General features: G+C 47.1%; 1 protein-coding gene across 1 annotated transcript; it reads right to left on the bottom strand.

The window, feature by feature from the left end:
• Positions 1 to 739: 739 nt before the first annotated feature.
• On the bottom strand, positions 740 to 4,496 carry LOC123403760 (trihelix transcription factor DF1-like). The gene is made up of 2 exons (XM_045097673.1): positions 3,050 to 4,496; positions 740 to 2,501 (listed from the first exon to the last, which is right to left on the bottom strand). The coding sequence occupies exons 1-2, from the start codon at positions 3,823 to 3,825 to the stop codon at positions 974 to 976; spliced, it is 2,304 nt and encodes a 767-aa protein (XP_044953608.1). The 5' UTR covers positions 3,826 to 4,496; the 3' UTR covers positions 740 to 973.
• Positions 4,497 to 13,048: the final 8,552 nt, after the last annotated feature.

Genomic DNA, 13,048 nt, shown 5'->3' with positions numbered 1-13,048 from the left:
CGCCATCACGTCTCTCCAGGGTCGGTCCCCCCTTGCGGAACTTCTCATTTACTTCCGTCGACTGCCATTGCCTCTCGACGTGCTCGCGCAACAAAATCAGTCATTTCCTCGATGTGCTTGCGCACCAAAATTAGTCATTTCCTCCTAGGTCCGGCACGGATCATCGTTGTCGATCATCGACGCTTAGCTCATCGGCTTCTTCCTCCTCATCATCGTTCCAGTTCTCTCTTTCCGCCCACACACACATACACATTTCCGGCATGGCTGCGAGGTTTCGCTCCCTAAGACTACCCGGTGAACATTGGTAAAGTAGAAGTTTTTTTTTCCACAATAACGTACTATTTGGCACGTAGAGTACCGGCATGGTATCACCCTGGTACTACACACCTTAAATTATTGCTACCCTATTACAGTTAGATTTGAGTAGCATAGTGAGCACAGTTATATCCAGATCAAGGACCACAGACAGACAGTCAAAGACAACTGTGATTTATATTGGTACTACTACCACTACAAACTCCATTATTTTTCCTACTCCTACTAGCCAGCAGGTTCCTCACTATTTTTATTTTTTTTTCCCCAGTGGCCGTACAAGGTAAAAAAATGATTGAAAATCATGCACCTGCCGACACAGCATCTCCCATTGACCATCACACGTCCTCATCACACTTGCAGAAATAACAGCAAGCAAAATATATGAGCGGCCATGGTCGACCAACGCAAGTGTCTATGAGCTAGATTGGGATCATGGAAGTGATTGATTATTAAACTAATCTTCTTGTAGATATATAAGCAGCAGTAGCAGTAGTAGTACTAACAAGTAAGTGATGACTGATCCATGGTGGCTAACAACAGGCAGAAACTGCGGGAAGAAGGAGAAGAAGGAAAAGAAGCAAATTTTGTCCGGCGTCGGTCGATCATTCATGTCGTCCTAGCTAGCTAAGCATGCGGTCCTAGTTAACTTAATTAAGCTCTAATGATCGTCGTCGTCGTCGCCATCGTGGCCATGGCTTTGGGCCGCCTCGTCCTCATGCTCGTCGCCTGCTCTCCCGGAGGTCCTGCCCATGTCCACGTCGCCGTCGCCGTCACGGTGCGCGGCGCCGTCGTCCTTGACGTCTGCATTGGCGCCGTCGCTCAGGAAGCCCGGCGGTGCGCCGTAGTGCGCGTCGGTGGGGTACTTGACCACCGCGTCCAGCAGCTCCGAGCTCGCCTTGTTGCTGTTGTTGGCCGCGTCGTCGGCGCTGGTTGTCATGGCGTTGGCGTTGGCGTTGGCTTTGGTGCTGGTGTTGGCGTTGGCGTTGCCTGCGGCGGAGGAGGAGGCGGCGGCGCCGGCGCCGGAGGAGCGGGAGTAGAGGCGGTCGAGCTCGTCGAAGTAGGGGCATGTCTTGGCGTGGGCGGGGCGCTTCTTGCCGCTCTCCTTGGCCTTGCGGAAGTACTTGTTGATGTTCTCCCACTTCTCCTTGCACCGCTTGGCGCTCCGGCCGCCGTACCCGGCCGCGGCCATGCGCACGCTCACCTCCTCCCACATCGGGCCCTTCAGCCCGGGCTCCTGGAACCGGTTGTCCAGCCCGGACCGCACCCGGATCAGCGCCTCCACCTCGTGCTTCGGCCACCGGGACGACGAGCTCATCAGCGGCAGCGACGGGTCGCCGCCGTACTCGTAGGGGACCAGCTCCCTGCCTGCGTCGTGGCTCGTCGCGTCGTCGGCGGACGTGGGCGCGGGGTTGGCCGGCGCCGGGAGGGTGATGGTCTCCCCGGACAGCTTCTCGAGGTAGGCGATTATGGCGGTCTCCCGGGCGGCGGCGCTGGCGCGGTCCTGCGCGCGCGCGGCGGCCTCGCGCGCGAACTTGTCGGCCTCCTGCCGGCGCCACGCCTCGTCGCGCGCCGCGCGCTCCCGCTCCCGCCGCTCCATGGCGTCCAGGAACTGGCGGTGCAGGCCCTCCTGGTGCTCGATGAGCCGCTGCACCAGCTGCTCGAAGAAGGACGCCGACGCGGTCAGCTGCTGCTGCTGCTCCTGCCGCCGGCGCTTCCGCTTCCGACGCGCCTCCCCCAGCGACGCCTGCTGCGGCGGAGGCGGCTGCTGCGGCTGGAGCACCGCCGGAGCGTCCTCCCCGGCCGAAGTCTCCGATGTGTTAGCCTGCGGCGCGTCCACGGCCGCGGCGGCCGCGCCCGGGAGGTCGGCCATGGACGGGGGCGGGAGGATGGCATTGTCGTCGCCCGTGAGGCCGGAGCCGGAGCCCGTCTGCCCCGCACCGCCGCCGCTCCCCGGCTTGTAGATGGCCTCCAGCTCGCTGAACAGCTTGTAGTTCCCGCCGCCGCCGCCGCCACCCGCAGACGCGGCAGCACCCGCATTGTCGTCCGCGCCACTGGCCTTCTTGAAGTAGTTCGCCGCAGGAGCAACCGGCGCCGGAGACTCCGGCGTGGCCACCTTCTCCTTCCCGGCGGCAGCCCTCTTGCTGCTGCTGCTGGTGCTGTGTATGTAGTCAATATCCAGCGGCCTCCTACACAAATCACCACACAAAGCAACCAAAATCCACAATTCAACTCAGCACCAAACACAATGCAATTGGCAAAACAAGATGAACAAGAATTGCATCTGCCATGGCACGAGTAGGAAACAAGGAATAGCATCATGTGCATGGCATGCAATGGGGGAAAAGAGTTTGTCTTTGGGGTGATGTAATGAGGAGGGAGGTAAAAGGGGAACAAAAGTCGGGGTCTCTTTGCCGGAGGAATCATCGCCATCAGGGGCTTCTTTCAGGTGCGGCGCGTGTTGTTTTCCGTCCATGTCTCTCTCAATCATGCCACTATTATTGCTGCTGACCTCTGCTCTGCTCTGCTCTGCTCCCCACCCCCGAGCATCCAAAGCAGAGCCAACAAAGATGCAATCTTCCCCCTTTCCCCTCCCCTGCCCTTTCCATGTCCGTCGGTTCGGTTCGGTCCGGTCCGCCATGGGTGGGGGGACGGATCCGGGCGGCGGAGAGAGGAATTGTTGACATGTGCGCCATGGATGAATTGTAGGAGGAACGGGAGGAGGGTGGTGGCGTACCAGGTGGGTTCCTTGATGGAGGTCTCCTCCTCGCCGGTCCACCGACGGAGCCGGCTCTCCGTGGCGGCCTCGTCGTCGGCCCCGCCTCCGCCGTGGAGCATCATGCCGCTGCCGGCGCCGCCTCCGCCACCCGTGCCGTCGTTCAGCGCGTCGTCCGTGGCGCCGCTCCCGCCGCCGGGGTCGACGGCCAGCTTGAAGTTCATGGCGGCGGCAAGGAAAGGGGGCACGCCGGGAGGGGCGGCGCCGCCGGACGTGGCGCGGGAGCTCTCAGGCACGGCGGCCGCCTCGACGTCCAGCCCCAGCTGGTGGTGGTGATGCTGCTGGTGCTGCGGGTGGTGCTGCTGCGGCGCCCACCTCGCCGGCGGCTGCGGCTTGTGGTGCTGCTGCTGGTGCTGCTCGTGGTGGAAGAGCTGGAGGTGGTGGTGCTGCTGCTGGTGGTGGTGGCCCGCGGCCGCCGCCTGGTGGTTCAGGAACTGCTGCGTGAACGGAATCCCGCCGGCCGCCGCCGCCGCGGGCGCCCCGCCGAAGTGCGCGAAGTGGGGCGGCATCTGCGGCTGGTGCTGCTGCTGCTGCTGGTGGTGATGGTGGTGCTGCATCGCGTGGTGGTGCAGCGGCTGGTACCTGAACGGCGCGCCCAGCTCCTGCCCCCCCGCCGCCGCCGCAGCAGCAGCAGCAGCCGCCGCCTGCGCCTGCTGCTGCGGGGGCGCCGCCATGGCGAATCCCCCGTCCATGATGAACTGCTGGAACTCCGACACCCCGCCGTACCCGGACTGCATCTCGCCGCCCCTCACACCCCCACTCCACAGTCCACTCCCCACTCCCAGTAGTAACGACTCACTCACTCCAGACCGAAATCACTCGGCTTCCCGCATGATTGGGCAACAGTGGCGGCAACAGCTCAGCTCCGGAAGGGAAATGCAAGCGAGGCAAGGAGTGGAATTTGGTGTTCCGGCCAAGGGTAAGGTTGAAGGGGAGGTAGAAGAATGGATATGGACTGACCTCACCCGGAGCGGAGGAGAGGGAGGGATGGATGGGGTTAAGGGCAGGGGCAGGGGCAGGGGCAGGGGTTGGTTTCCAATTTGCTTCTGGCTGCTCAGCTTTAACTTTTGGGCGGTTTTGGAAAGGGGTCCTTGACGATGCCCCTATTCGTGGACGGGGTGCCCTTTATGGCTCATCTCCTGGTCCTTGTCCCGGTTTCAATGGACCCTTGCTGCTTAGGGAATGAATGAATGGCATACCCTCATCAACATCTCCTCTTTTCATTTATTTATTATGTGCCATTTATTTGGTGTTTATCTTTGCATATGTGTTTGATTTCAATTGCACTCATACAAGGCGAGGATAGAGACCATGGTGGTCAAGTTTTTTTTTTCTGCCATTATTAATGGTGTTGCTGTGGAAACCGTAACGGGTGACCGTTTTGTCCGGCTTTCGCTCGTGGCTTGTTGTGCAATGTGATTATGGGTCTACTGGCACATGTACCATGTGGTGATAACGCCAATTGTCTTGAGTTGTGCAACCCATTCGAGGTGGCTTTCGGCAGTTTGAACTTCATCTTACTTATCATTCACTCGTATTTTACTCGCATTTAAATCAAAGTTTCATAGGTGTTGGACGGGGTAGGTGACGCCTATTGTGTGCAAACTTTATGCCATTGCCTATGCGGTAGTCAGTAGCCACTAGTGTGGTTTTTATACTTTTTTTAAAATTTTCAGGAAATTACAAAGAATGTCTCTTCTTCTTATAATGCAGAAGGACGAGATCCTTCATCTCAACCGCTATTAACATGAGCCCGTAATGAAACAAGATCACAAGGCTACCATGCAAGTTTGTAGATAATTTTTGTAGATAATTAAGTATTCAGTTGATAACTAAATATAAGGTAAGAACTTGTAAACGAGTCAAAATCTAACATTCTATTAAGGTGGTGCACTTATCCCTACCTAGACCTTTAGATGCGGTTCGCGTGTCCTCCTCCCCAAAATCCGAAACTTTCTCCATCTATTTTGCCCCTTTCTCGAGTATCGCATGTCAGTTACCGTGGTCAGCCTTGTCCTTCGCTTATCAACTGACCCGTATTAAGTGTGAGTTCAAAACACTTAATATGGGAGAGGGAAGAAAATGGTAACCGGATGTGATTCAATACTTTTTTTGCATATTCTCACTTAGTATGTACTCATTATTGACATATGCGAATATGCAATAGATTCACATGCGTTGAGCTGCAATATCTCAGAATATTTAAAACACACACATGCACATCCTATGTTACAATAGAAAATATCTAAAACATTCAAATATTTTCTGATTAAAATAAATCACAATAATAAAAAATTGAAAACGTAATGACCCGTAGTTTGAGAGACCGGGTATTTTTTTCGATTGTTATTTGCATTCATGCATATAGGTTGGGGTTATTTTCAACTTGCATCTAAAAACCAAATTAAACTTACATTCAAATCACTAAGTTAAAATTTGCCTTTCAAAGAATTTGAACATGAGCTTTGTACTTATTTTGAGTTTGGGTTCAAAGTATAATTCAAATAAGTTAAAAGGACCTAAGTGCATAAGTTTAATTCAATTATGAGTTGGAACATTTAATTTGAACTATGAACAATAAAGAAATTCAAGCTTTATTGAAAATTGAATAAATAATACACAGTTATATTACAGATAAGAATATAGATAATTAATAAAAGTATACATTGTTGAATTAGAGAAGAGTTCAAGAAATACAACCTAAACTAAATTGTGTATTCTTCCTATACTATCCTATCTAAGATCTTGATTTTGATCTTGATCTTATTTTCTTTCATTTCTTCAACCTGCAAAATAAACATCAAATTAAGGGGAGGAGTGGGTTACGTTAGAATTTAGCATTTCCATTTCGTGAAATGCATAGTTTAGGAGCTAACACTTGAGACCATGACAATATCTTGAAATCACATGTTGATCATGATGAGAGAACATATGATCAAATTCCACAGAAGCCAAGTCGAAAATCAGCCACAAGGACAAGTATCAATATCCTAGAAAAATCAGTTGTAAGGACAAGTATCAATATCCTAGAAAAATAAGCACTAGCTCCACAAGATTCATTAAGCCTCAAAGATTAGTGTTTAGTATCACTTGGATCAACCAACACTAGAACATATCTACTTTCAAATGACAATAGATATAACTCATTATTCCACATCGGAACAATGCCACAAAGGGATATAGATTAAACCCAACCGGCTAGAGACATTCCCTATGCATTTGGCCACCACCAAATCTAGTAGATAAGTATCAAGGAGAGTTGGACAGCTCAAGAAGCTCACACAACAAACACACTATAGTTACTGTCACTACCACAGACCACTTAGCCCTCAACATGCCACAACACAAGTAGCACACACAGCAAGTACATAGTCAAGTCACCCACATGTACGACGCGGACAAGAGACCAATAGGTCTAATAGAACACTACAACCACCAGTTGAACCATGTTAAGCACACCTAATACTAGGTATCATATAAGGGTTGCACCAAATCAATACCAGGGAGCAAGGAGTAAGAGACATCCACAAGAAGCAGGAATACCATATCCTCAAGAACAAGCTAACCAACGCCAAAAGGTAGGATTGGGTTGGATAGAACCCTTAGGCTTGCATAGAAGTGTTGAGCCATGCATCATAGGAATTTTAGGAAAATATGTAGAGCCACAAAAATAACTTTAGAACCTAGATAGGCCTCATACCATCATCATAGGCACACCAAGATGAGGCATCATCTGTTCTTAACAGTTTAATAAAAGAGGGATAAAAAGATAGGCAAGAAAGGAGACAATATCAAGTGGTATTTGTTCATACCAGTACTAGAGAGAGAAGTGCGAGAGAGCTAGGATAAGTGAGTATGTGTTCTTAAGTAATTTGGAACTAGCATAGAAGAAATAGACCCACTAGCACCGAACTGAACATGTGCTTGTGCACAATACAACACCTACACTGCACTTGGTATTTTTTGCAAATAGGACACCACGGTCACAAGCACATGGGCTAATATCACTACCAGATGCTACTATAAGTATGTATAACATCAGTGGCACATAACAACAAGAGTAGGTAGTTGTTATCCAAAGGTTAACTAGACGAATGGAAATAGACAAAATTAAACAACACACTTCATGAACTATAATAACAGATTCAACTAACTAAATCCAAACACCTATAAACATTCAATAAATCAACTATGTAGATGAAACTACAAAAGCCACATAATAACAATTGAAAACAGCATTGCCATGACCAATTCAACAAATCCTGAAGCACATAGATAAGGCATATACATGTACAACCACTAACAAACCCTAGAACAACATAAACTTAAGACAAGAGAGCTCCAATAGGAGCTAATGCATGATCATAGCAACTGCAACAACTAAGCGAGCACCACTGATACATCTCCGATGTATCTACTTTTGTTGTGGTTTTGACCTCTAATTTGCATTATTTGAATGAAACTAACCCGGACCGACGTTGTTTTCAACAGAACTACCTTGGTGTTATTTTTGTGCAGAAACAAAAGTTCTCGGAACCGAACAAAACATTTTGTGAATTATTTCTGGTATTTATAAGGAATTATGGAGCGAAGACCTACCAGAGGAGGTGTGCTAGGGGGCACAAGCCAATAGGGAGCCCCTCGGGTCGCGCCCTGATGTCTTGTGGGGCCCATGTGGCTGCTCCGACCCTAATTCCAGTCCTATAAAATCACATCTTCAAAGAATCACGTTTCACGAGACGGAGCCGCCGCCACTGATGACCCACAAGTATAGGGGATCAATCATAGTCCTTTCAATAAGTAAGAGTGTCGAACCCAACGAGGAGCAGAAGGAAATGGTAAGCAATTTTCAGCAAGGTATTCTATGCAAGTGTTGTTAATAACAATGATAGATAGTTTTGTAGCAAGGTAATTCGTAACAAGTGGCAAGTAGAATTAGTAACAAAGGTGCAGCAAGATAGCCCAATCCTTTTTATAGAAAGGGATAGAACTGAAAGTATCTTATATAAAGCAATTGCTCCCAAGGACACATGGGAATTTGTGCCTAGTCATGTTCATCATATTAAGTTGATTCACGTTCGCTAATTAGATAATTTGATATGTGGGTGAACCGGTGCTAAGGTGTTGTTCTTACTTGAACTAACAACCTAATTATGATTAAATCCTCTCGCATGGATCCACAACTACGAAAGAAGAATTAAGATAAATCTATCCATAGCACGAAACATGAGGATCCAAATCAGCCCCTTATGAAGCAACACATAAACTAGGGTTTAAGCTTCTGTCACTCTCGCAACCCATCATCTACTTGTTACTCCACAAATGACCTCCATTAGGTCCATAACATGCTGAAGTGCCATGTAGTCGACATTCACATGACACCACTAAAGGAAGTAACAACATACATATCATCAAAATATCAAACGAATACCAACTTTATATGATTACTTATAACCAGAGTTCTCCCATGTCCTCGGGAACAATATTAACTACTCACATCTCATCAACATGTTCAACATTAGAGGTGTAACAAATATGATTAAGGATCTTAACATTATGTCTTCCACCAAGTAATCCAACTAGCATCAACTACAAGATGTAATTAACATAACTAGCAACACACATGTACCAATCTGAGGTTTTGAGACAAAGATTGAATACACGAGATGAACAAGGGTTGGATATGAGATGGTGCTGCTGAATATGTTGATGAAGATTTGTCCTCCCATGAAGGAGGAATCATTGGTGATGACGATGACTTTGGTTTCCCCCTCCCGGAGAGGAATTCCTCCTGCACAATCGTTGTGCGGGAGAGCAAAACGGCCTTTGCCCAGGTTTTCGCCTCGAGATGGCGGCGCTTCATCCCGAAAGTTATGTCTTAATTTTTTCTAGGATAAAACACACCATATAGGACAAAAGGGGTGTCGGAGAACCAACAGGGGCCCCACAAGCTATCAGGTCGCGGCTTGGGGGGAGGCGTGGTCTGCTGGCCTATGCCCACGTGACTGCCCCTCTACGGTGTATATTTGGCCTAATAATTCTTATATATTCGGGAAAAATTCTCCGTGAAGTTTTAGTTCATTTGGAGCAACTTGGTTTTTCTACCTTTTTCTCGATTTCTCGATCGAGAATTCCAATTTCCAGATACTTTCCTCTTCATAATGTAACATGCATATTTAGAGAGAAAATACATAAAATTACATAATAACAGGGAATAATGGACAATAATAATACAATATCAATGAAGATTCATGATGCAAAATGGACGTATCAACTCCCCCAAGCTTAGACCTCACTTGTTCTCAAGCGAAAGCCAAGCTCAAGAATAATGGTCACATGATTTGAGAGGGAGAAGTCGATAAAAATAAAATACATACATGAGAGTATCATGAATATTAGCATAGTAGCAACTATTTTTTCATATATATTCTCATAAACAAGTAACGATCCATTCACAAATATTGGAGTATGAGGCATAAATTTTGTTGACAATCAACAAACTATGTTCTCAGTCATTGGGATAATAAACATATTTCAGAGGAGAGTTTATGCAAGAGCTTTATTATTGGTTAGTTCTCATACTCAACTATCATTTATTCTTATATGATTGCTCATACTCAAGTCATATTTTTCGAGCTCATGTTTTCATAGGAGACATAGAACGATAGGGGCTTAAATGATTCACCACCCAAATCATTCACCTCGAGGATAATGTCAACAATAATAAATCATGATAATTTACATTCACTTGGATATATAAATCTGAATCTTTCCTCAGCACATGATGCTTGCCACTGTAGAATTAATTAGTACAGGAAAAATGAATTTAGTGACTCACTAATAAGAGTGAAGTTCAAAGATAAAATATAGGCCCTTCGCAGAGGGAATGAGAGGTTGTCATGTGCTTTTAAGTTTTTGAATGTGCAAACTCTTAATAGAAAGGAACGCCATTTTATATTGCCCCTTGTGATAGCAAATTTTATTATGAAATCTATCACTTTTATTTCTTTGTCATCACAAGATCATAAAAAGTTTATTTTCCCTTGAAATAAAAGATCATACATATTTATAAGCAACTTTATATTGCTTGGTGCACGAATGCAACTTACTTGAAGGATCTTACTCAATCCATGGGTAGGTATGGTGGACTCTCGTGGCAAGAAACTGGGTTTGAGGGTTATGGATGCACAAGTAGTATCTCTACTTAGTGCAAAGTTTTCGTGCTAGCAAAAGGTATAAAGAAAGCATCACATGTTAAAGGATCCATAACCATATAACTTCTATATGAATGTGAAATATCATCACCATTATGTTGTCTTGCATGTCCTACGTCAACATTTGTGTTGGAAATATGCCCTAGAGGCAATAATAAATTAGTTATTATTATATTTCTTGGTTCATGATAATCGTTTATTATCCATGCTATAATTGTATTGATTGGAAACACAATACTTGTGTGGATACATAGACAAAACACTGTCCCTAGTAAGCCTCTAGTTGACTAGCTCGTTGATCAAAGATGGTCAAGGTTTCCTGGCCATAGGCAAGTGTTGTCACTTGATAACGGGATCACATCATTAGGAGAATCATGTGATGGACTAGACCCAAACTAATAGACGTAGCATGTTGATCGTGTCATTTTGTTGCTACTGTTTTCTGCGTGTCAAGTATTTGTTCCTATGACCATGAGATCATATAACTCACGGACACCGGAGGAATGCTTTGTGTGTATCAAACGTCGCAACGTAACTGGGTGACTATAAAGATGCTCTACAGGTATCTCCGAAGGTGTTCGTTGAGTTAGTATGGATCGAGACTGGGATTTGTCACTCCGTGTGACGGAGAGGTATCTCGGGGCCCACTCGGTAATACAACATCACACACAAGCCTTGCAAGCAATGTGACTTAGTGTAAGTTACGAGATCTTGTATTACGGAACGAGTAAAGAGACTTGCCGGTAAACGAGATTGAAATAGGTATGCGGATACTAACGATCGAATCTCGGGCAAGTAACATACCGAAGGACAAAGGGAATGACATACGGGATTATACGAATCCTTGGCACTGAGGTTCAAACGATAAGATCTTCGTAGAATATGTAGGATCCAATATGGGCATCCAGGTCCCGCTATTGGATATTGACCGAGGAGTCACTCGGGTCATGTCTACATAGTTCTCGAACCCGCAGGGTCTGCACACTTAAGGTTCGACGTTGTTTTATGCGTATTTGAGTTATATGCTTGGTTACCGAATGTTGTTCGGAGTCCCGGATGAGATCACGGACATCACGAGGGTTTCCGGAATGGTCCGGAAACGAAGATTGATATATAGGATGACCTCATTTGATTACCGGAAGGTTTTCGGAGTTACCGGGAATGTGCCGGGAATGACGAATGGGTTCCGGGAGTTCACCGGGGGGGGGGGGGGGGGGGGGGGCAACCCACCCCGGGGAAGCCCATAGGCCATTAGGGTGGCGCACCAGCCCTTAGTGTGCTGGTGGAGCAGCCCAAAAGGGCCCTATGCGCCAAGGATAAGAAATCAAAGGAAAAGAAAAAAAAAGGGGAGGTGGGAAAGGAGAGAAGGACTCCACTTTCCAGTCCTAGTTGGACTAGGATTGGAGGAGGACTCCTCCCCCCTTGGTGGCGCAGCCCTTGGGGCTCCTTGAGCCCCAAGGCAAGCCTCCCCTCCCTCCTCCTATATATATGGAGCAATTAGGGCTGATTTGAGACGACTTTCCCACAGCAGCCCGACCACATACCTCCATAGTTTTTCCTCTAGATCGCGTTTCTGCGGAGCTCGGGCGGAGCCCTGCTGAGAAAAGATCATCACCAACCTCCGGAGCGCCGTCACGCTGCCGGAGAACTCTTCTACCTCTCCGTCTCTCTTGCTGGATCAAGAAGGACGAGATCATCGTCGAGCTGTACGTGTGCTGAACGCGGAGGTGCCGTCCGTTCGTTACTAGATCGTGGGACTGATCGCGGGGCGGATCGAGGGACGTGAGGACGTTCCACTACATCAACCGCGTTCTCTAACGCTTCTGCTGTACGGTCTACAAGGGTACGTAGATCACTCATCCCCTCTCGTAGATGGACATCACCATGATAGATCTTCGTAAGCGTAGGAAAATTTTTGTTTCCCATGCGACGTTCCCCTACAATTTGATCATCATATAATATTTGGTGAGGACCCAGAATCACAAAAGATGTCCACAATAGTATAATTATATGGGACTCTCGTCTCCTCCTTCATAGTCTTGCTTGGGTTGTAACCATGACTAATACTATGTTTGTTTATTTTCAACAATCTTCATCACTTATACTCTTTACTATGTGAAGTCATTACTCCTCATGGGATAAGCATATGATCTATATCTTTCTTTTTATGGACATGCTATGATGACACGTGCCCATGGGTAAACCACAAAAACTCAACTAATCTTTATTATATATCTCGCATACTCAATTACAAAATACTAAGCAAAGAAAACCTGAATTTATTTCTCTAAATCACAAAATAACTAAGGATCGAACTAAAATAGATAGTAATGATGGTGGGGGTGATGGTGATACGATACCGGGGCACCTCCCCCAATATTGGAACAAGCCAAAGGTGGTGCCCATACCCAAGTACTCACGCGTCCTTCTCGGGTGATGGTGGTGGTGTAGTCGGGGTGTCCTCTTCCTTCCAAGGTGTAGATTCCCCGTCATAAAAAGAGAATGTTGTCTTGGGAGTCCTGAAATCGGCAGCAAAGCTCATCCTGTGAAACCTACATTCATACTCACAATTTTGGCTTTGGAGTTCATAGACTTGATCTTGGAGGTGATCGACTCGCTCTTGAAGTTTGAAAATAACCTCTGATGTCTACGCACGCTTCTATTCTTGTAGACTATGTTCGGCCTCCAAGCGTAGAGGTTTGTAGGACAGCGGCAATTTCCCTTAAGTGGATGACCCTAAGGTTTA

The sequence above is a fragment of the Hordeum vulgare genome, chromosome 6H, assembly GCF_904849725.1.
Source record: "Hordeum vulgare subsp. vulgare chromosome 6H, MorexV3_pseudomolecules_assembly, whole genome shotgun sequence".
In the NCBI taxonomy this organism is placed as follows: domain Eukaryota; kingdom Viridiplantae; phylum Streptophyta; class Magnoliopsida; order Poales; family Poaceae; genus Hordeum; species Hordeum vulgare.
The sequence above is the reverse complement of the archived record's forward strand: the minus strand, read 5'-3'. Positions and strand labels throughout refer to the sequence as shown.